At 45.8% G+C, this 24,469-nt stretch overlaps 1 protein-coding gene across 9 annotated transcripts in view; it reads right to left on the bottom strand.

Annotated features, from left to right (window-relative positions):
* The window catches only part of Atg7 (autophagy related 7), a 238,161-nt gene that overhangs the window by 12,736 nt on the left and 200,956 nt on the right, over positions 1-24,469 (bottom strand). For 6 of the 9 annotated variants that reach the window (XR_012436383.1, XR_012436384.1, XR_012436386.1 and 3 more), the window contains one exon: positions 410-522. The exons of 2 other annotated variants lie outside the window; for them this stretch is intronic. Coding sequence is in view for 2 of the 7 variants with exons in the window: in XM_074044431.1 (XP_073900532.1) it covers positions 410-522 (113 nt within the window). In the remaining 5 variants the exon portion in view is untranslated. Of the gene's footprint in view, positions 1-409; positions 523-17,952; positions 18,103-24,469 lie in introns of all 9 variants that reach the window. One more of the 9 variants, XM_020177178.2, reaches the window with a different exon arrangement.

Raw genomic sequence — 24,469 nt, 5'->3', positions numbered from 1 at the left:
TGATGGTGGGGTCCCATAGTGGCATCAGTGGCTTTGTAAGAGGAAGAAACCCAAGCTGGCACACTGCTCCATTTCCTACATGATGTCCTCTGCTATGTTAGAATGCAGTGTTGGCTCTCACAAGATGCCAGTGCCATGATCTTGGGCTTCCCAGCCACTAGAACCATGACCCAAATAAACCTCTGTTCTTTATAAACTATCCAATCTCAGGCATTCAGTTACACCAACAGAAAACTGATTAAGAGAAGGACAACCTGGAAACCATCCAAATACTCTTGAATGGGTGAGTGGAAGAGCAATGACTGTTTATTCATAAATGGGACAGTACTCAACCATAAAAGGGGACAAATGGCTGACATATGCCTCAGCATGGATGAACCTCCAATACGTAATGTGGAGAAAAGAGTACCTTATGTCCAATTCCATCGAAAGTTCGTACAGAACTCTAGAAAGTGGATCCTGACTGCCTGGGGCCAGGCACTGGACACTGAGTGAGACAGACTTCTGAGGATCCATCACTTTCTGAAATGATGGAAGCAGACTATTTGTATTGTGAAGGAAAGGCCTATACAGGCAGGCAAGTGTTCAAAGTCACAGAAACAGATATTTGTTTTTATGCAACAGACACTGCATTTTTTGTATTTGCATTCTCCCTCAATAAGTTTTTTAAAATTTAGCACAGAATGAAATAGAACTATGGTGAGGGGTGAGGATGGGGGTCATAGACAATAAATACAAACTTGTAATAATTGCCAAAAAACACACTAAGAGAAGCACAGTGTCATTTCCCCAGTAAGGAAGCAGGCAGAGGATGGGCAGTATCCCCACTCCACCCTTGAAGAGCCCATGTGAGTCCCCAACCATTTTATCTCCACTTCCCAACCATTTTGGGTGGAATGGGATCAGCAGCCTGCTGTCCCTTGCTGCCTCAGTCACATGGTACCCTGTCCTCTCTCTGCATGTGGTTCTGCAGGTGGAGTGAAGGGCCTCTGTCTCTGAAGCCAGACTTGTGGGGCTTACTAGCTGTGTGATCTTGAGCACCTTCCTTAATTTCTTTTTGCCTCTGTTTTCTTGTCTGAATAAGTAAAGACAAAAATGTTACCTCTGTTCACTTTTCTGATGACTGAATGAGCTAAGGGATATAAAGTGTGAGGAACAGTGCACAGTATTTGTGTCCCAGTGTGGGGTGTGTGAACTGCTGTTTGCAATTACAGATGGTCCCTGACTCATGATGGCTCGATGTGATTTTCTGACTTCACTATGCTGCAGAAGTAATGTGCATTCAGTAGAAATGGTACTTTGAATTCTGAATTTGGATCTTTTCCCAGGCCAGCCATAAGCAGCTGGTCCTGCCTCCCAGTGCTAGGCAGGCAATGAGCACAGCTCCCAGTCCAAGCAGCAGGCCTGTGGCACTAAGCAGGGATGTGAAGGGGCTTGGGTGTTAGGGTATTCAGTGCATTTGGGATTTAGAGTATCTTCAGTTTATGACGATTTATCTAGATTTAATCCCTTGTCAGTTGAGGAAGATCTGTACTGAGAACAAGACTTTACAACTTGAGGAAAACAAATCAGATTTTTTGTAAGCCCTCGAAGTTGTGGGTGATCAGCCTCATAGAAGAGCCTAATGGAAGCTTTTCAGGCTGAAAGCAGCACGAAGCTCAGTTTCCCCTCTGCTTCTTCCAGGCGGAGGACCCCTTAGATGTCCATTCCCTTCACTCAATCCCCTGGGGACACAGGTCAGCCCTGGGACCCATATCTCTCCTGGTTAGGTGGGCACTCTAAAATCTTGCCCAGGGACCTGCTTTTCTCCTTCCCTCTTCTCCAGACCTGAGTTCAGGCCCACAGCCTGGCCAGGTTCCACCTGGGCTCAGTGGCACAAAGGAAACAGCCCTGGACTGGGTGCAGGATGATCTTCCCCTGTTCATTAGTGTCTGGATGGTACCATCACTAGCTCTTGATCTCTACAATGTTACTTAGCCCCTTTGAGAGCAGATTCCCCAGGAAAGCCTTTTGTTTTAAGCCAATGAACCTAGGCAGGAAGTAACATCAGGAGAGTGACAGGCAGAACCAAGAGAAATGGAGAATAGTGGGCATATCTGAATAATATTTTGGAGGTACAACCAATAGGCTGATTGCAAATACAGAATCCCAAACTTTTAGATCTGGACATGATCTCACACTATCAAGTCCTTCCTGCCACTTCCCAACACTCCCCTCCCCTACTGTTACAGAGGGAAGACCAGGGCCTGAGAGGGGCATGGCCTGAGCACAATCCTCTGCAGAGCTGAACCTACAGGTTAATTTTCACCTGCCCTGTCCTGGCTCAGAGCTGCTGGGTCCCCACTTGCAGGTACCAGAGTGAGGGGAGTGGGCCAGTTCTCTGAAATCACCAATGTTTACTCTGCAAACAAGGTGGTGGCCTCTGTGGAACACAAATATTCTCCCCTAGGTGGGTGTGAACTCTGCACTTCACTTGGGAAGCGGAAGTTTTGCTTCTTCTCTGTAGTCCCGGTGGGTGAAAGAGCCTGGGAAGGCACAGACCTGTCCCAAAAGCCAGGCTCCCACCCAGCACAAAACAAAAGGGGTCAGAGAGCAGCTGCAGGAGCGGGGTGCTGGCCTCCCCATCCCTGGCCTACTTTTCCTGAGTCCAATTCAGCTCCCCTGACCCCGGAGGCCATGCTTTCAAGTTTCTCCTGTCCTGGGGCCAGCTGTGAGCAGGCACAGGGCTAGGCTGGTTGGGAGGGGTGGTCTCCTTGCTCACACTGGCCAGGTGTGCAGCCCCTTCCTTCCTGAACCCATGGAGTCACAGGTGCTCTGGGAGGCAGCTATGCGGGGTGCCTGACCACTGTTCCGTGTGGGGCATTCTTCTCTCTCACATGGAATTGTTATTTCCCTGTTTGGTTTTTTTTTTTTTTTTTTTTTTTTAGGAAAATGACTGATGGGGTTAACTATTGGAGCACAGCGGAAGGGTAGCAAGAGTCCTGAGCCCAGGGCAGCACTCTCATGCTCTGGAAGGTTCTTGGAAAGCCAGGAACTGAGAACAGCTCTCCCAATGGAGTACTTCCCATACTCTCCCCTACTGTGTTTCAGAGAGGCTCTGTGCCTCAGAGCCACTGTGGAAGAGCTGGGTCCTCACAACGACTTTCTATCAGCTCAGGTCACTGCCTGAGAGGCCTAGGCAGGGCTGCTGACCCACGACCACACCTGCCCCAGTCTGACAAAGGGAGCCCTCTGACACCTGCTTGCATTGCCACCTGCTCTGGGATGGGCCAATGTAGGAGACTGAGTATCACTGAAGCCTTAGCAACTTACACACCAGCCTGGTGGTGCTGGGAGAAAAAGACAAGCACCACCCTTGGTGCTTGTGCCCAATGGACACATTGGGCAGGGTGTCCATGGATGGGCATGGAGAGAGGCAGAGGGCTGGGTGCTCAGCTAAGGTTCTTCAGGGGATGGGCTGGTCCAGGGTCTGGAATCTATCAGTAGAAATGCCAACACGACCTTGAGGGAAGCCCCAGGCAAGACATCCACAAAAAGAAATCTCTCAGCTCTTTAAGGAGGTGATCCACAGGGGATGGTGGGGACTCCACAGCAGAGCTGGGGCAAGAATGCACAGAGTTAAGGCTAACTGCCAGCCTGAGGAGTGGCCCATGCCAGGCAGCAGTGACAGAGAAGGCAGAGAGGCTTCTGGGGCAGGGCAGGGCCTGTCTGGGTCTGAGCCAGGGAGGCATATCTGCGCTGAGTCTAGGGTATAGGAGCTGAGTTGCCCTTAAGTGTGGAAGGAACGTTTGGGAGTTCCCAGGTGGCAAAACAGTGGCAGGTGGTCCATAGGCCCTGGGCCAGAAGGTCCAGGCAGAAAGAAGCAGCGTCCCAGTGTGGACTGAGTAACATCTACTTTTGAGAGAGATGAGGCAGTAGAGATGACTGTGTCATTCGGGCTCCACATATGTCCTGCTTACACGGGGCATGTAGTAGCACCCCTCAGTACAGCACAGAGGAAGTCATGGGGGTGTGGTCCCTGCCTGGTGGCACGTAGCCACCAGCATGAAGGACAACCATTCAGGAAGGGCTCTGGTGCTTTCCAAGCTGCCGTGGCTGTGGGGCGCTGCCCTGTCCTCCAGAACAGTGCCTAACTCACGGGCCACACAGGGCCTGTTGTGAGCAAGAAGAAGTGAGGCCGGATGTGCAGGCCTCAGCTCCAAGGACAACAGCACACTGGGGCGACACGGACAGCATCTTTCTTTACCTTGGCTGCCTCCTGCTCACACCAAATATAGAGCTTTCTCAGGATAAGTGTCTGGTGCCACATGGCATCGGTGCGGCCAACAGACACAGCCCGGCACGGTGTTAAGACTTGGAGCTTTTCACCAGAGTCACTGGAATAGCGTGTCCCCGTCTGTCGTGTTCAGACTGGGCATCCTCAGCTGCAAGTTGGGAAGGCTGAGGCCTAGCCGAGGGGCATGGCCATGCCAGGGTGCCAGAGCTTCTCCCTGGGACAGATGGGCCACAGGCAGACTCTACTGTGCAGTACTTTTCCAGTGACCATCAGTCCTGACCTCCCCTCAAGGCTACACATTTCCAACAGTGGGAAACCCAGGCCTCAAGATGAGCTCCAAGGCCTGACTTGAGGGCGCATAAAACTTTAAGAGCAAAAACGAAAGGCAGTTCTTTCCCTCAATATTGTTTAAACCGTATTTATAAACGTATCAGTTCTCTGCTTCTAGTTTCTTTTGTTTTCCTCGCTGATAACAACAGGTGCTGAGCTTAGACGGTATATTTTGAGCAAAGAAAGAGCAACCATGGCTGTAAGAAAATAGCATCTTTAAACAATCAGCTCCAGAAGGGCACAGTGGCTCATGTTTGTCAGCTCCTCACAGACAACCTCCTCTGGCAAGCGAATGAGAGGAATGCAGTTTGAGGCCAAACCAGGCAAAAAGTTCTCAAGGCCCCATTTCAGTCAATAAAAGCTAGTTGTGCACAGGCCTGCCATCCTATCTATGTGGGAAGCATGTGGACCAGATGACCTGAGCAGAAAAGTGAGGCCCTGTTCAAACTGCAGTCCCACTAGAACAAACAAACAAAAAGTGAGGCCCTACTTGAAAAATAACTAAAGCAAAAAGGGTTGGGGTCATGGCTCAAGTGGTAGAGTCCCTGTCTAGCAAACACAAGCCCTGACTTCAAACCCTAGTTACCCTCCCCGCCAAAAAAAAAAAAAAAAGGCTGCATATCTATTCCAACGTCTCAAGGGCTGTTTTATTTATTTATTATTATTATTTTTATTTGCTTTTCTTTTTGTTTTTTTTTTTTGTTTCCTTCTCAAGGGCAGTTTTAATGATAGTTTGAGAAAAGGGATCTTTGCTTTAATGTGTTTCTGCGCAGAATGGGTGTCTTCCTCGGTTGTCTCTAATCACTCTGTGAGAAGAAGGTATATGAAAATCCATATTGCGAGCCACATCAAACCCAAACAGAAGAGGACGGCATCAGGCTTACGGATGGACTGCTCTTTAAAATCACCTTAGACAGCACTTTATGTTTCTCCCTGAGTCAGTACGAGCTGGGCTAGCAAACCATCCACTCCAGAAGAGCTTTACGATGTAAATAACTGCTCAGATCATTTTTCCTGGTGTCATTGACCCGGGTGTTGCCGAGTTCAAATGAACACTGAGGGTGGTGGTGAAAGGGGGCCAGGGAGGAGGGCTGGGGACAACAGCCTGGCCACCCCAAGAAAACTCTCAACCAAATCATTCTCCCAAGGCCCAAGTGGCTTTCAAAACAGTGCCAGGGTGAAGATTCTGCCCACCATGTGCTCCCTCCACTTGTGCCAGAAGCTGTCAATCAGACTGCTCCCATCTTTTGACCTTCCCTCCAGGCTGGACGGCTCTTCTTCCCCACCCCACTGTGAAGCCCCCAGTTTAGCACCTAAGTAACCAGTGTGTACACTCAGGGCTAGCTCTGGGGGTAAGGGGTGGCCCAGAGACAAAGGAACAAGCTCAGATCCACCCCTAAGGCATGCATGGACTCTATAAAGGAAACAACTAATTTCTACCCATGGCTGACTATATCTCAGACACTATGGGACCATGTCTTCTGGATCCATCCTCCCGCCCCGGCAGATGGTACTGGCATTGCCCCCATCTCTTGGGAAAGAACCTGTGCTCTTAACCGCTGGCTGATTCTGCCCACCTGTCTGTCCTCCCTCTAGCCTCCAGAACCCTGCGTGCTGCTTTCCTTCCCAGAGGCGATGAGTCTCTGGCTCCTGCCAACCGGTGAATGTGCATTAGCTCTGTCTGTGCATCTCACATGGTGCTTAGCACCAATGTATGCTCGGTAAATCACAAGCCATGCATGAATCAATAAATAATGTTCAGTAAATGCTTGCTGAAAGAGTGAATAAAAGAGCAAGGCTACTCACTTAGCACCAAATCACACTGGGTAAGTTTTCTCACTAAGAATCCCAAGTACCCTGAGAGAAACATCGGCCTGTAGAGCCTGTCCTCCCTCGTAGAGCCTAGGGGGCTTGGTGGGAACTGGCTTGTGGGTTGTTAGAAATGCAATCCTTTAGTCTCTAGTCTAAACAAGTGAGCACTTTCTCAGGGGGAGTTCTGGAGACAAAAGGTTCAGAATAGTGCTTAACACACAGGAAGTACTCAATAAACGTCAGCTGCTATGATTACAAAACCCATATGCAGATCTGCAGACCATGGGCCTATGGGTATTTACACACTGGCAAGACCCTTCATGCCAGTCAGTACTAGACTGGTACACAAGAGGTGGTGGGACTTTTGAGGAAGGGGCTTTGCCTTGCTAGGTGGGCTGCACCCCAGTTTACTGACAGAGAGACTGAAGTACCAAACTGGACTGTACCACAATTTATTCATAGAAAGACTCAAGCACAATCATGAAGTGAGAGAAAGGGCCCTCCTGTTCCTAGGTCCTCTACCTCTTAGGCTAGTGAACAGAAGTCCTTATCCTCTTCACCTTCCTCTGGACCCCTGCCTTGGCACAGCCCCTTCCCCCTGAGACCCAGGCCGAGAACAGGACAACCAGCTTGGGTCTGACTCTTAACTCATGAACTGAACACACCAGACAGCCAGAGCCTGGCTCAGTACCTGTTGTGCTCCCCTGTGACCCAGCTCAGAGGTATAGAGATTCCTACCAATGCCACAAGCTTGCAGGGAGGAGACACTGAGGAGGACCAGTGGAGAAGGGCAGGCCACATTTTCTTCTCCCCACCCCACCCCCAGTGCTGGAATGGAACCCAGGACCCTCATGCACACTAGGCAGGCACTCTACCACTGCACTATACCCCAGTCCCATGCATGGTCCTCATTTTAAGGAGAAAAACCAATGCAAAGAGTTATTCACTATTAAGAAAAACAGCAGAAAGGAAGATTCTGGCTCTGTGTGTGTGTGGGTGTAATAGAGCTCTCAGAGGAGGGGCACATTTTGGGATGGGGTCCTGGTGGGGCACAGACTGGAAAGAGTTTGGATTTTTCTTGCATTTCTCTTTTCAACTACAGCAAATCACTACTTGCTCATTCAGCATCTGAGTTTCATGAAAACTGATGAAAGAGGTCTGGTAGCTATCTCTGTGCCAACACACAGCTTAGGCCAATCATTAGCTCTTTAAGGCAAAAGGTAGCGCTGCCTGAAACTTCCTATGGGACACAGCAACTGGTTTAGCAGCAAGACTGCAAACGCACCACCCAGCTGAGGATCTCTCTGCCAGAACATGCTGCTGCATGCAGGGCCTTACTCCCTGTGAGTTGCTCTGACAGATTGCAGTAAGTGCTCAAAGCAGATGGTTTGTTTAGTCATGTCTGCTGAGGGGTGGTGGGTGTCATTACACATCTGTGTTGACTGCTTCAGTGTGGCCACTCAGTTCCTGCCACACTCCACCAAGGGTCGGAGCCTCTGCATGAAAGCTGAGGGCACACTTGCTCCAAAGAAAGACCCACAGTGCACACATATACTTCCCAACTCAAGGCACAAGGAAGAGAAAAATCTCTTTTGATGGAAAAGAGAATGGTGAAGCTGGGACAAGGTGAGGGTAATAAGAAGGCAAAAGAGCAAAAGGTGACAGAGCTGGACAGCTGAAGGTGGCCAATGGGTAAAGAGCCATCTCAGCCTTATTGGGGCTGAACTCAAACTCTCCATTCCTCCTGCTGTGTTCCCTTCCTACTGTCACCAAGATGATGTGTGTGGGGGTGCCCCTGCCACTCAACCTGCCACAGCTGAGACCCAGGACATTGCCACCAGGCGACACTACAGATAAAAGAAAGTAAGGGTATCTGGCTTTTAAGATCGCAGAGTTCAAGAACTGGGTGGTAGTGGGGGCAAACCCCATCCAGTTTGGCGCTGGGAAGAGTAAGGCTATCCACCTTCAAGTACTCAGTAGTCTCCCTCACGAAAATAAACCCTTGGCCTTAGATCAACAAAGCCAAGCACCCCATACTTCTCATTTCTGATTTGGAACGAGGCCCTTTGCCCACAGCACTGGATGTCTACATGACTCTGTAATCTATATTCATGTCTTTGGGATCATGAAACAGTCCTGGGGATGTGGGTGTGGCTCAGCTGTAGAGTGCCTGCCTAGCATATGTGAGGTCCTGGGTTCAACCCCAGCCCCGTAGAAAAGTGGAAGTCAACCTAATTTCTACAGAGTGCCACTTGGGGGATTAAGCTTTCTTCCTTGCTGTCCCTAAATTTAATTGTACTGATTTTTATTTTTCCCATTCCAATCAATGGTCTCAATTAACTTTTTTTTTGGCGATACAGGGGTTTGAACTCTGGGCTTTTTGTTAGTGAGGCAGAGATTCTACCACTTGAGCCACGCCTCCGGGCAGGTCTCAATTACTTTCAGAGAGGGTTTTATATAATCTTTAAATATGTATTTTTTAATTCTTTGAAATTAAAACAAAACACAAGGCCTCATCCAAGCTGGCCTCTGAGGTGCTTTAGAATGTGGCTCGGGGTCTCAGAATTTCCTATTCCTTCCTTCCAGTCCTCATTACGTGACCTCTTCTCTTGCAGCACCTTATTTTGGATTGGTGCTGGGGATGGGCCTTGCATGGGCTAGATGAGAACGTGACCACTGAGTCACACCGAGCCCTTCTAGATGCACTTGTATCACCTTCCTTCTGGGCTGTGACATCAGGGAAGAGCACTGGTAAACCAGGCTTCTCAAGGTCCCTGAGGGGAGCTGGCAAAAAGGAGGCATGCAGTTCTCTGACTGCCTGGATAACGGTGATAATAAGTGACCACCTGTAACCTTTCTAAAGATAGGAAAGATATCTTATGTTTTTGTAAGCTATAGGCCATGACTTTGATGTGGCCAGGCACATGAGCAGCTAAACAAATATTTGATGAATGAAGTCAACATTGCTGAGGACTGTAAATGAGATTCATTACAGGAAAGCTGTCTTGTGAAATGGTTACCTTGCAAACTACAATAGTAACAGAGCTACACTTCATCTGTGTGCTTGCTTTCTTGACTGTGCATATTCTCATGGTTCCCCAAGTGAGAAGGCAACAGAAAACCCACAACTGATGTAGAAATGATTACAACATGTAAAGTAGGTAAAATTTAATGATTTAAACCAATAGGCAAGAAGAGTAATCTGGTCACTCTTGCATTCCTGTACAGATAAGGGTGCAAAGGTACTGGGTTTGTAGTCACCAATAAGGAAATGAAAGTTGCCTTTTTTTGGAACAAAATCTTACCTAATACTGGTCATTGCAACATGTGAAACTGAAGAGGCATGTGAAGGCTGCAAGTCTGTTATAAAGTTGAAGGGCATCAGGTAGCCTCTAAACTAACCTATCCTTAACTGGTGACTCTGTTTGTTGGCAGTACAGGGATCTGAACTGAGAGCTTCATGCCGGCAAAGCAGGTGCTCTCCACTTGAGCTATGCCTCCAGACCTTATCTGGTGACTCTTAAAGCGGGAAGGTTGTAGACTGTTTGCTATTCAGTTAAAGTCCTCTCTAGGATAGGAGTTTGTTAAGTTGCTTGCCTCCTATAGGACTCTTGGCAGGGGGTTTACATTGTAATTATCACAACCAGCACTACAAACATGTTCCTTTCCACACATCTTGATGCCTTCTGATAAGTTTCTGAGGTGTCTGCACAGAATGAAAAATACTCTAGTGTCACTGATGTCCCATGAGTCCACATCCTTAACTATGGTATTAAACAGCTACCCTGACACAGGCAGAAGTGAATGACACCTCAGGAATACAAGGATGGTTCAATATTAGCAAAAAAAAAAATCTATTAATTTTTATAAAAGGGTAAAAACAGCTGGGCATGGTGGTACAAGACTGTAGTCCCAGCACTCACGAAGATGAGGCAGAAGGATATACATTCAAGGCCAGCTTGGGTTACATAGTAAGACTGTCTCAAAAAATAAAATGAAATGAAAGAAAGAACAAAAGAAAGAAAAAGAAAACACAAGCTTTTCAAAAAAATTTAGGGTAAGTTTTAAATATTCATTTGTGGTTTTAATAAAACAGAAAATCTGCAACAAGAGAGCTTCCTTAATTTACTGACACCTATGGCAGACACCGTGGTAAATGGTAAAACTTTAGATACATTCTTAGTAAAGTCAGTAACAGTTCAAGGTATCTTCTATTAGTGGATCAAGTCAACAATATTTTGGCAGCTTTAGCCAATATAGTAAGACAAGAAAAAGAAACAAGGTATAAGAAAAGAAGAGCATGATTGTCTACATAGGAAATTGGAGTGAATATTCAGACAAGTGCTTAATCAGTAAGTCAAAAATGCTGTTGGTTAGATAATCAGCATACCAGAATCAAGTTTTCTGTACCTCAATAATAACCATTTTTTAAAAAAAAGTAAAGAACCAGAGACATTTACTAACAATCCTATTTTTAAGTCAACAACTTAAAACCAATCAAAAATTCTACTTTGGCAGAAAGAATTTTAATGTAAGACAATCAGTGACAACCACTGAAATAATGCTATCAATATATTATGTATTTTTAAAAGACATGTGTCATTATTCTTCTGGGGAAAGCTGTTATTCAGGTTGAAAACTAAGAGGTCACATTAAAACTTTTTTAAAAATTAGAAAAAAATCTACTTTGGCAAGAGTTCATGACGAAAGTTATGATTCAAGCTTACAGGCTCTCAAATTTTGCCTGTGAATTTGGGGAGACAGAAGAGCAGAAATCAAATTATATCAGCACAGCATTGTATAGTTTACTGACTAATCAACTATCACCATAACATTTTCAATCTCCAGAAGACTTGAGAGAGACATAGAGTTTTTATTTTATACACAAGGAAATAAAATAAAAGTGCTGGTACTTGTCTGATGGTCTTCTGACTCAAAAATGCTATATTTAGACTGGCTGTATAAAAAATATACACCAACAGATAAATGTGTATCTGTCTAATTCAAGGGCAAAGGAGAAGGGAAAAACCCCGTGCAAATGATTTACTGTGAATCTCTCATGAGTAAACTTAATCACTCAGGCTAAGGAAGAGACGGGCTTTGTGTCTATTTTTTCAGGCAGTAACTAATGTGAGATTTGCACAGACAGAAAAGTAAAGTGTCCTTAAGTTCCATACCAAGTTCTGAGGCAGCAAGGGAAAATGCAAAATACATGAGGCCTGTTCCTGTGGTGCTGATTTAAACAATTTGCTTGCTGATAAAGGGTCATGTTCTTAACAACCTTTAAGACCAGAGACAAAGGGAGATCTACTATAGATCCAGGAAGCCTGGTATTTATTAAGTGCATTAGAAGGAGTCTACCCATGCTTTATTTTGCTGAGGAACAAGGAGCAACTGTCACGATTTTGTACGGTTCTTCTTTATTTCTGTAACATGACACCGCTGAAGGAAAACTCCAAACCCATTTCCCTGGAGTGAACACGGAAGAATGGGCCTTTTTCTCTGCTGGTGGCTGTAAGGCAATGACTCCCTTCATCTTCTGCACTCCTAAGGCATTCCTCAGCTGAGCATGAGGAGTGAGCAGTCAGAGGAAGCGGCAAACAGAATGGTGGGAGATTGGGGGTCCCCTGTGAGGGAGGGTTCTGAGAGAGAAAAACAGAGTAGTTCAAGCTGCTTTGGAACTGAGACTTTTAAGAACTTTTGTCTGTTTTGGCCTGGGGCTCCATACTTGAAATGATAAAAGCAGTTCTTTCAAGTCAGCTTTAAATCACAGAGTTCCCACAGCTAGTGTCAACATGCAGAGTGCTGATGGCTCTAGCAAAGAGAGGGTTGGGGGCAGGGGCAGGGGACAGTGCAGTGCAGTCACTACAAGTGGAAACACAGACTGCATCTCATCCAGGCCCCTCTTTGTCCCTTGCCACATGGTAGGTTGGTTTTTTCCCCTTTTTAGTTTTTCCATGTGAGTTGGATTGAGTAACTGCTGTTTGGGCTATAAACAGAGGTCAAGTGTGGTACTGTATAATTACTTCAACATCACAAAGTCAACTTTTGTTTCCAGAGCTGATGTTTTAAAACCTTTGTTGCTTGCTCCATACCAGTATCACTAGAGGACCTCCTTTGGAGTATGCGGAAGGATATCAGCACAGATATACACAGTACCGTAAATCAAGTTCCAGTGAAAGCCTGGCCTTCCCAAACGCCAGCTCCTTGAGGAATGGCAGTGCAGATGTGCCCAGGACTCCGAATACAGCACTTGCATGTGTTTCACCTCTGCCTACAGGAAGACAGGGCTATCCCTGGAACCAAGCCTGCATATGGGAAATGTTAAAGCTAGTCCTCCCCTCACCTCTTTCTAGGTCCAGAGACGGGCTAGATGGACAGCATTTGTACATGGAGAGACACCAAGAAGCAGGGAGCATCTCTGGCTAAGACTTTTATAAAGATCACTTGTAGAGAATTGGACACTCCCTCCCCCCCAACCTCCACAAATGGGGAGACAGAAAGGTACCAATTTTAGCTGACATTTATGAAATAATTACTACAACTTCTGATTGAGACCCGAAACTTGTGGTGTTCTTAGGAATAATTTGGGCTGGACTGCACTACAAGCACCCAAACCAGTATTTCTATACCTTGCTAACCACTTCACCACTGTTTGCAAGGTACTTTACAGGATACCATCACAGACATTATCTCACCCCTCAAAAGAGCCACAGCAGGGATCATCATGCTCATTTTCCAGATGAAGAAACAGTGGAGAGCATCAGCAACAGGCCAGAGGCCTCATGACTGGCTGCTAGAAAACTGAGACTGAACCTCAGACCTGATTGAGTCTATCCAGAGCCTTGAAGTGATCTGTGAAAAGGAGCCTTCCAACAACTGAACACAAACAGCATGCAGGCTCACTGTCTGCATACAGCCACAGGTTCCCATAGCCCAGGCCTGGGTAGGGCACAAACAATGAGCATTCTATAGGCTGGTCTGAAGCCTGCAGTTATTTGATTATCCACCCCCATGTGGAATGGCCCACTAAAAAGCTTTTAAAGTTTGGTACATCATTTGGATATAAATAAGCATTAGGAATTGAGCCTAAATTTCATGAATAATTATGTCTGTCACTCCTGTTCCAAGCTCTTCTCAGCTCTGTGTAGCTTCTCCCAGGAGGAGTGTCTCAGTGGCTTTGCCCAACTCCTGGGGGCTGACTTGGTCACCCCACAGAACTATGCACCTTGGGAGGCTCATCACCCTGATCAGAAAGTCATGAGCTTACTCAGGAATTCCCCAGTGTCTGCTAGCAAGCACAGGCTCATTCCAAATTACTTTACTTAGGAGAAAGGAGGGAGCACAAAAGACAGTAGGAAGTTTCAAACATACAGGGCTCTGGCTTCAGGATGTCAGAGCTCATATACTTCAACAAGGAGCTGGGCCCATCTCTGCTGTAGTGGCTGTGCCCTTCAACAGGAATGTTTCCAGACAGAAGACAACTACAGGAAAGCAGGTGAAATACCTTTTCCTCCCAATAATTGCCCTGAAATGCTGGGTCAAAGGCTTAGGTTCTGGGGGTGGGCAGATCTGAAATGGAACTCTGGCTGTGCCACTTATTAGTTGATGACCTGGGGAAACAAGTCACTTGTCCCTTTGTACAAGATGAGGACAAGAATGGCAGCCACCTTAAAGGGGAGGAGTGAAGATGGATGACATAAGGGTTTAGTACACACCACTAGGCACTGGCTCATTTTATCTACTTTGTAGCTGTTGTCAGCAGTAGCAGTCTAGAGTTGCTAAATGTGGATAATCTACATTACCTAGAGCTTCTGGACTTGTGCTAATTCCCTGTTATAGGCTTCCTGGGATGGCCACCCAATGCTGACCACACTGCAGCCTGACAGCAGACCAGCAGGAGACCACATGGGTGCAGACTCCTGCATCAGAGATCTGGGCGTCCCCCATGTAGCTTGTTCCTTCCTTTGCCCTGCTAGTCTGTGTGCCTTTCTCTGACCTGGAGCATCCGCTCATTCTTCTCCACCACACATCCGTACGTCTGTAAGCTCTAAGTTGATGAGTCACCCTTTGTGAGATTGCTCTTAGCCACCCTTCCTGTGCAGTCCCAGCCACACCCTGGTTTCCTCTGGTTTATGTCAGCATCTTGGATGTATAGCTGGCACACTGGGCAAACTCGGCATCCTTCCACAGGGTGCTGTCCTAGCTCTTGGTTGCTGATGGCAACTGACTTCTGCTTATCACTTCACAGACCTGGAATATACACACCTATTGTGTTGGGCACTGTGTAGGGACCATTTTCCAGCTATGCTGCCAGGGAGCCATTTTGACTATTATCCCCACACCACAGAAAGGGAAAGTGGGAATCCAGCAGGTACAATGTCAAATCCCATGTGTGGCCTGCAACAGTACCTGTGTTTGTTACACCAATAAGCAGCCTCTGGTGCAGGAAAATGCTCACTGGCTTCCAGAACACAGGCCTTTGAGGACTCATAACCACTTGTAACTAAATCGCAGGGAGTGTGTGAGGTAGCAGAAGGTGTGGCCTCCTACCCAACACTGACTTTAAAATTATTATTAAATGCGTTTTCAAGAGGGACCCCTCCCTCTCCCCGCAACATGTAGCTCATTCCTGAAAAACCAAGGCTAAGGTCCAGAGAATGGTGCTCCTGACCAAGTTGGTCAGGTTGGCATGAGGGCTACTGTGAGGGGAGAGGGCAGGCTTGGAAGTGCAGGTCTGTGAGCAACCCAGGGCCAGGCCAGCAAGGCTTCCTCCTGGGCCCATCGGGCTCTGTGCCTGGTGCAACAGTCACTATCAGTAGTTGTGACAGCTTCTGTTAGCAAGTCCTTGCTGCCAAACTATAAGCCAAAAGCTTTATGTGGATTATAGCTCGTTAACCCTCAAAACCTCCCTCTGGGGAAAGTGGAGGGATCATCTCCACTTGTTTACTGAGTGAATAAACAAAAGGAGAAGAGTGGCATTTCAGACATTCCAGCTACTACAATACTGCTGGTAAGGAAATCCAACCAGAATCCCCCAACTGATCCACCAAGGTGGAGTACCTCGTGAACTGATGAGGGGGCAGGCAGGGTCTCACTGTACTGGGTTTCAATCTCAGCTCTGTCACTCTTCAGCTTTGTGACTCTGGGGGAAATTTCCTTTTATTTTTCTTAGTTGTATGAGGTTTGAACTCAGGGCTTCATGCTTAGTAGGCAGGTACTCTACCACTTGAGCCACTCTGCCAGCCCTAAGCCTAACTTTCCCTGTGTCTCAGGTTCTTGGGAAAGTTATATGAACATATGTTCAGAAGTCTCAAGTTCATTGTGGCCATCTGGGTATCAGCTAGGCCCTCTCTTCCTTACTTTCTGCTAGGCCAGCCTGGTCTCAAGCTGTAGGAATGCCGCCCCAAGTTACTTCCATTGTAAGAAGCTCCAAGACATGCCTCTTTATCTGCAAGAGGGAGGGGAGAAAGTGAAGGCAATTTGGATTGGAAGGAAAGATGATTAAGGTAGAATAGAAACTCTTCTCACTAACCGGCTTCAATGATGACAGAAAAACATCAATGGCACAGACATCAGAGAGCTGGGACCTGTTCTGTCGCCCTGCACTGAGAAAGGGAACAGGACACCATTGCTCAAGTTCCCTCTAAGAACAGCCTCAGAATGAAATCTGAGCAAGACTCCCTTCTGGGCCGAAACTCTCACCCTCATCTGTTTGTTTCCCTAGCACCAAAGTGGTGATACTAATACCCAGGATAGGCGTTAGTTTTTCTTAGCATCAGGAAATTCATGGCTGTAAACACAGAACTTTATTTCCTTTGCCCCTCCTCCCTTTTTAAAGATAAAGTCAGACCTTCAGAGACTACAATATTTTTAAAACAAAAGACAGCTCACTGGTTGGAGGATCTGCACTGTGGAAAATCTGGTAAATTGGAGTTGCACTCAAAATGGGACAGTGCTGAATATGGGGTCTGCTATGCTGTGTGTTTATTCACATAAGTGGTGGTGCTTTTCCATCTTGATGAAACATTTTATGACACTAGACTTGCAGAGCTGGAAAGAAACCTTCAAATCAACATGTCTCTTTCCTTCATTTGCCAGATGAGAAACTTGGAGTCAAGAGAAATTAAAGGTTCTTTTGTTGCTTGCTTTTACCACTTTAAGATCAATACTTAAAGGAACAGTCATCAAAAAGCCAAGAAAAAACTATTCTTAACTGCCTTAAATTTTAGGCCCACATCAAGTTCTTCTATATGCTTCAGCAATACAATTGTCAGTTTGGGTATGGGCCACTTTGGAAATGTGAAGTCTGTGAAATATTCTAGGATCTAACAATTCACAGGTTCTGGTCAAAGAAAACAGCAATCCTACACACCAGTGGCTCACGTCTAAAATCCTAACTACTTGGGAGGCTAGATGGGGACGAATGTTGTTCGAAGAGCCAGCCTAGGCAAATAGTTCCAAAACAATCAGAGCAAAATGGACTGGAGATGTGGCTCAAGTGGTAGAGCGCCTGCTTTGCAAGTGTGAAGCCCTGAGTTCAAATTGCAGTCCCACCAAAAAAAAAAAAAAAAAAAAAAAGAGCAGCAACTAACAGGGATCTGCAGTAAGACTAGACTTGGACGGGTTTTTAAGATAAAGTCTTGACAATGGCACTCAATATCCTCACAGCATGGTTGTAATTTCCTGTTTTTTTTTTTTTTTATGGGACTGGTGTTTGAACTCAGGACTTCATGCTTGCAAAGCAAGCACTCTACCACTTGAGCCATTTCTCCAGTCTATTTTGCTCTGATTACTTTGGAGATGGGGTCTGGTAAACTATTTGCCCAGGCTGGCCTCGAACCTCAGGCCTCCAGATCTCAGCCTCTCAAAAATTGCTAGGATTACAGGTATGTGCCACTGGTGGCCTCTTAGCTTTATCTCTTATTTCTTCCATTTGCAGCAACTTTTCCCTACCCTCTTGTGAACCTGAGCCACAGGAAGCACCACTGAATCTTTCCTCTCTTCCACCTGCCATCCAACCAATTGCCAGGGCCTGCAGATTCTTTCCTAATATCCCTTCAGGTAGTAGCATGTCTTTCTCACCTGCTTCCTGTTCTCTCTGACCAGGGCTCCTTGAGCCTGCCTGATAATTGGCAATTTGTCCTCCACAATGGGGCCATCTCTCTCTACCTTTCTCTTTTTTTTTTTTTTTTTGTCTGGTGCTGGGACTTGTGCATGCTAAGCACACGCTGAGGCACTGAGCTACCCCCAGCCTCCTGAGGCCATCTTTCTGAAGCAGGAACCTGACTGTGCCATCCCATGGTCCTCCAGGAGAAGTCCCCAAGCCCTTGCACAGCTGATGAAGCCTCACAGACCCAGAGCCTGCCTGTGCCTCAGCTTCATACACCTGTCCCTCTGCTGAGCTGCTTTTAAGTCACACATGGTTTCTTTTCCTCTCTCATCACCAGACCTGTACACATGTCATTTCTGTGACTTGGAATGTTCTTCCTGCTTCTCCCCCCGCCCTTTGTTCTGGCTCTTTCCTGTCATACCTTAGAGGTGCCTCTTCATCTCAGAAGCCTCTAGTCAAGTCTTTCAGGGCTGGTCAGTGCCCCTCTGGCTTCCTCTGGGCTGAGAGGAAGAATCTCAGTAGGCCTCCACTGCAGTGTCTGTCCCCCTAGCTGGACCAGGGATCCTGAGGACTGAGACATTTTTTTTTTAAATTTGGTGCCATAAAAATTGTTTGTGCTCTGCCCACCCATCCCTCCCTCCTTCCTAACCTCTGGTAACCACTGATCTTTTTACTGTCTCTATAATTTTGTCTTTACCAGAATGTCATGTGGTTGGATTTATGCAGGCTTAGGATCTTGGTTTCTTTGACTTAGTAAAATGCACCCAAAATTTCTCTACATATCTCATGGCCTGATAGCTCATTTTTCAAATAATAATATTCTATGCCTGATGGACCACAGTTTATATCTTTATTTTTGGTTGCTGGGAATCCCCATGCTAAGCTCAGGAGCTACCAGTGAACCACACACCTAGCCCAACCAAGATGAACGACATCTTAGTTGCTTCCAAATTTTGGCAGTTAAGAAGAAGGCTGCTATGAACATGAAGTGCAGGTGTCCGTGTAGACATAAGTTTCTAGCTTATCTGGGTAAATCCCAAGGAGTGCAACTGCTGGTTCATACTGTAGGAGTGTATTTAGTTTGGTGAGAAGCTGAACTCACTTCCAAAGTGGCTGTACCACTTTGCATTCCCATGAGCAATGAATGGGAATTCCTGCTGCTCCAGTTTGGATTTGGGTCCTTCTAATAGGTGTGTAGTAGGATTTTATTGTTGCTTGAATTTGCTGTTCCTGATGGCATGTGACATTGACCATCTTTTTATATGCTCATCTGCTATTTCTACAGCCTTGGGGTGAGTTGGAAGTATGTTCTTTTCATCTCAGAGGCCCCAGCACCCAACAGAGTGGTTGGCACAACTTGGTGCTCAACAAACATCTCTTAGGAACTAGAGATCCTTTTGCTTTGAAACAAAACAAAAGAGGCAGAGAGCAAGAGTTAAAGAGCAAGAGACTGGCTGTGATCTGCTCCCATGCTTTAATACTGGCTGCTCCACACTTCAAAATCTCACTACAGATGCTACTCAACCATCAAGATGGCTTAGGTTCTGGCAGCCAAGGGCATTCCACACTGGCTTCAAGCCACTAGGGCATTCTTTTTCTTAACTACTCTTGTATAGACTTTTTTTAGTCATGCAAGACAATTTACTGTCTTAACCCTTATTAAACAGTGAGCTCTCCAAGGAGCTTAGTTTTACTTGTGTCTCACACAAGTAAAACTATTTTTTAAGTTTACATATGGCGAAACTGACTGTGTGCATGAACAGTTCTATGAGTGTGTGTGTGTGTGTGTGTGTGTGTGTGTGTGTGTGCACTCACAGACACGTCTTTGTAAGTGCCACCACAAGCTCACGTACTCCCCTGCTGCCCCTAGGACTTTGCCTCTCAATATACAGTCATGACACACTGAGTAGAATGGTCAGCACCGTGTCTCATTTAATACAGGAATGCTCTGAAAAGTAGTGCATCTTATCACGTCTTTCCTTGCATTAAAACTAAAATTCCATTTCTATCACATCTTCTTGAGAGCACAGCCCTGGAAAAACCTGACCACACTGGCTGTATCTCGTTTGGAGCATTCGTCCCTTTCCCCCTGTGAATGGTAGTGCCCACAGCAAATTCTTCTTTCCCAAGACAGCATCCCCAAACCCACATTACACCCCCTCCAAATCCTCTTCAGTAATGTGCATACTGCTACATTGTCAAGCAGACACATCAGTTAGTCACAATGCTTCCTGTCTTTTCTACAGCCTTTTATTTCTAATTCTTCTTGTGCTAGTAATGTGGTTTGCCGGGGGCTCGACTGACTCACACCTGCTGAATGCCTTTAAAAGCAGAGCTGATACAGATGTCCCCCACACAACAGACCACTGCCAACAACAGACAGAAATGCAGCAAGCACTTTCTAAGTGTTGGTCATCGTGACAGCTAGTGGTCTGCTTGACAGATCACCTAGCTTGCTAATGTGATCAATACCTGGAGTGGGGAGGCTCAGAGTGACAAACAAGAATGGGTGGCATTTCTTGGAACGCATAGCTGGATTACATGTTTCCCCTTCCCAGTGGGAAACTCACCAAGTTCTTTCTGCAGAGGGGAACAGGCCTCAGCATAGGAAACTGCTTGTTGAAATGAAAATGGAAGGTAAAGTAGGAAGCCCAAAGACAAGAATTGCAATCACGCACCTTATAGTAAATTATACTTCCCTCACAAAATCATGCAGCTGGAAGGAAAATCGTTCACTTCACTAATGAGCATGTGAGGCTTCAAGCCCTACTGCTAGGCTCACATCCTGATTCCACCACTTTCCCCAGATTGGGGCAATTCATCCTTTTGAGCCTGATTTTCCTTACCCATACAACAGGTGTACCAACACTTCAGAGTAGCTGTCAGGATTAAACGAGAGTTCATGTGAGACACTAAATGCAGAGCCTGACCCACAGAAGATGCCCCTCAAGTAGCAGCTACTGGTTTTATTCCTGCTGCTGCTCTGCCTTTCAGAAATCACATCGACTCTTAGTCCCTTCTCTGGTTTGATCACTGTGCTTACTCTGGGATGGCACATCAGTCCTCGGCAAGGGCACAGCCAAAGCTCAGAGCATGGATGGGCATGATTGGATACCTGATTTCTATCTTTTTTGAGACAGGTCTTTCTATGTAACCTAGGGTACCCTTGAACTCATGATCTTCCTGCCTTAGCCTCCTGAGTGCTGGGATCACAGGTGGTGTGTGTCCCCATGCCTGGCGGTGACTTGGTTTTGTAGTCCCTGTAGCCAAATTTCAGCAGCAGCCTCTGGAGTTCTTGGGGGTGAGGGTGGTGTTATTCATAAACTGTGAATGTGAGTGGCTTCTTACTGCCAGTGCCATCAAGAAGTGAATGGGGGTTTTGGCAGTCAGGGTCAACTGAGGTGGGGTAGGGACTCGGAGAGGCAAGATCACCAGATGGGTCAAGCCACAGATGCTGGCCCATCACCCAGGGAGCAAAGGCTTCTAATGGCTTATGCTGACCAATGTAAACCTTTACACGTTATGCTACCAATTCTACCCCCAATCCTACAAGGACTGCCAAGGACAGTGTGGTCAAAGTAACACAAACTGAAAGAACAGAATCAGCTTCATTTCTATGGAGAATGTGCTGTTTTCAGCAGGAAAATGTGAGAGAAGTTTGTAAAGGAACTGCCGTCCTCCCAGGTGAGCCCCTCCAGTGGACAGAGTGTTTACTGGGGTGCTAGGTGGGCAGGGAGGAGCTACCCTTTGATGTGGCCAGACATCCTCACAGAAGGTCTCAGCTGCAACCCACTCTGCTCCCTTGGGTGTGGGTAGAGGTAAGTTTTCTGGGAGGCTTGCCTTAGGGAAGAATAGGGAAGTCAAGAAGGCAGTAACTCTAGGAATTTTTGGGTTTTTTGTTTTTTAACTTGGGGAAGGGGCACACGTACGAAGACAAAGAAGAGACAGTATTATAAAATACACATTCAGGTCTGAAAGTAGGCAGTTGTCTTGCTTGGGAACTGGTGGATATCTATTTCAGTCAGGGCAGCTGGCCCCTAACGGGGCGGGGAAGGTGCCATACTCTGGTGGATGAGAGAAAGATGATCCTGAGGAGCGGTGAAGATATACGATTTCAGATTTCAGGCAACTCCCTCAGGCATATACCTTCCTTCTAATTTCTGCACACACCAGCTGGCTGGGGAGGGAAAAGACAGGCAGGCAGGCAGGCAGAAAAAAAAAAGGATCTTCCAGGTCGTGGAAGAAAATGGTGGAAGCTAGATGAAGTAAATAATTCTGGGTTCAAAGAAATCAACTTAGAAAGCTTTGCTTATAAAAATAGCCACTGTTGAATCCCAGCCTATTTATATCACCCTGGGATCCCTATCAGGATCCTGGGACGAATCACAAGACCCAGTAAGTAATCCTCACAAGTTTGGCTGCCTGATTTAGGGAAGATGTCTGAAAGACTACTGGAGCAACTGAGTCAGGGAAAATTTGAGTGCTGGCACCAAATGGTACATTTACATGTGGCTCTCACTTTACAGAAGTAGGTGGGTTCCTGAAAAGTTAGCTCTCAAATGAATATGATTAATGGAATAATATTTTCTAAGTGAATCACATTTTAAAATTAGTGATGGATTAGGGAAGGGGTGGCAAAAAAAAAAAAAGCGCAGAACTCTGAACCTAAGACTAAATAAAAATCACCTATAATTCAGCAAACCTTTAAGCACTTACTTAAGAGGCCATTATTAATGCTCATAAAATTCAGTTTGTCAGAAAACATGGCTATGCAGAGGATGTGCAAGGAGTTTGCACCAGGTTTGGGGGGTGGGCTACAAAGACCCTCCCTTTGGGAGCTTACACTCTGGCAATTCAAAGAAAAAGACAATACTTATGTTGCATCAGAAAAATGTCTCCCTGGAGTTAGCTTGTCCATGAGATCTTGCCTGGCCCTTTAAGGGCTATCTGGGTTTGGAACAGCTCTGCTGCCCTCCTGCCAGCAGAAGCAAACCAAGTTGGCCTCTAAGTACTGCTGTTCAAACCCTACATTTACAAGCTAAATGCTGTGGGCCATGGGAGCTGCGTCATAATTGCTTATTTATTTAACTAACTTGGGAAGGAGAAGGGAAAAAAAAAATCAACAGCAAAATAAAACAACCCATGGCTGAGAGTTTTATTAAAAGAAGAACGGTTAAGTTACTAAAAGCTGTCTGAAAAGTTAAAGGCCTGAATAACACAAAGGACTGTTATTTTAAACTTTAAAGAGCATTTACTTAAGGGCTCTGTTTGTTTGGGAAAAAGTCTGTCTCCTTCCTACCCTCTCACCTATAGAGAACACTGGTTATCGCAACGGGATCATACACCTGACACACTTAGTTCTGTAGGTGTGGGTCCTGGCATACTGACTTTGCTTTAAGCAAGGACAAACATTTTGGATGTTTATGGAAATGCTGACTGTGCTAACAAGCTACATTGCCAGGCACTGCAGGCATAGGTAAACTGGTGAATATTAGCTCAAAATACACTGTATGTTGTCAATACCATAGGCCTCAGGAACAGGGAGCACTGAGGGAGTGTGTCCACAGCTCACGCTTTCTATTGATATCAGCCTCGGTCTTGAAGGTATACAAAGTGTCAGAATTAATAACCTGTTTTGAAAATATGTTTCAAATCCATAGTTGATTGTTTCAACTCCATCATGATGAACCAAGCTGTGGCAGAGATAAATAGCAGTATCTATTTATCTTTATTTTAATAGTCATTCTTCCCCTCTTTTGACTCATAAAAATCCTCAGCTTATGACCAGTAAAGTACAGAGCCTCCAACTAGAGACTACCTTTCCCAACCTGCCTCACAATTCATGTGACCATGTGACTCCATTGACCAATGGAACATAAGCACATTCCAAATCATGTCTTTTAAATGAAAATACTGTCTTCTACTTCCTCTTCCCACATTTCAGTTTGAAGTTGCTGACCCAGCTTTGACAATACCCAGCAGGAATTTCTAACCTTGGGGACCATGAATATAATTTATTTGTCTGTAAATGTGAATGGGGAAAAAAAAAAAACCCATAACTTTATTTTCACTAACCTCTACCTGAAATTTGGAATTTCCTTCTGCAATAATGTAGGGAATAAACTAAAGTAGTGTTAGCAGCATCCATGATTCTGTCACCAACAGATGTGACAGACTTTTTCTTATTATTTCATACTTATCAAAGATTACTTAGAAGTATCAATATCCATCACTACTTTGAAATAATAGCACCAACTAGATCATTTTTTAGTGTATTAATAAGATTCATATCACTATGTCACCAGTTTGTTTTCTTCTTTTTAATATGTGAAACATTGTATTTCAACATAGCTAATTTCCTTTGTAAACTCTATGCATTTTATCTTGCACATTTAAAAACACTGCTTTGGGACTGGAGGTGTGGCTCAAGAGGAAAGTACAGCACCTGCTTTGCAAGCATGAAGCCTTGAGTTTAAACTCCAGTTCCACAAAACAATACAAACAAACAAAAAGTTGATCTGTGAAGTGATCCACAGACTGTCACACTACCAAAGAGATTCCTGACCCCAAGCACATTGTGAATCCTTACTTAGAGAATGGCAGAACAATAATGTTTTTTAAAAATCCAGACCCATAGTTGGGTGCTGGTGGCTTTCACCTGTGATCCTAGTTACTGGGGAGGTTGAGGTTGGAAGGATCACGGTTTGAGGTCAGCCCGGGCAAATAGTTCATGAGACCCCATCTTCAAAATAAGCACAGCAAAATGGACTGGAGGTGTGGCTCAAGCGGTAGAGCACCTGCTTTACAAGTGCAAAGCCCTGAGTTCAAAACTAAACTAAAAATAAAATAAAAACTGAGGCCCATGGTTGACCTTCTAGAGCACAGCCACCCATCACGTTGTGGGCCACACCTTTCTGTCAGGGCTGCCCAAGGAAAAG

This window comes from Castor canadensis, chromosome 10, assembly GCF_047511655.1.
Source record: "Castor canadensis chromosome 10, mCasCan1.hap1v2, whole genome shotgun sequence".
Classification (NCBI taxonomy): domain Eukaryota; kingdom Metazoa; phylum Chordata; class Mammalia; order Rodentia; family Castoridae; genus Castor; species Castor canadensis.
Note: the sequence above shows the minus strand (reverse complement) of the source record. Positions and strands in the feature narration are given on the sequence as shown.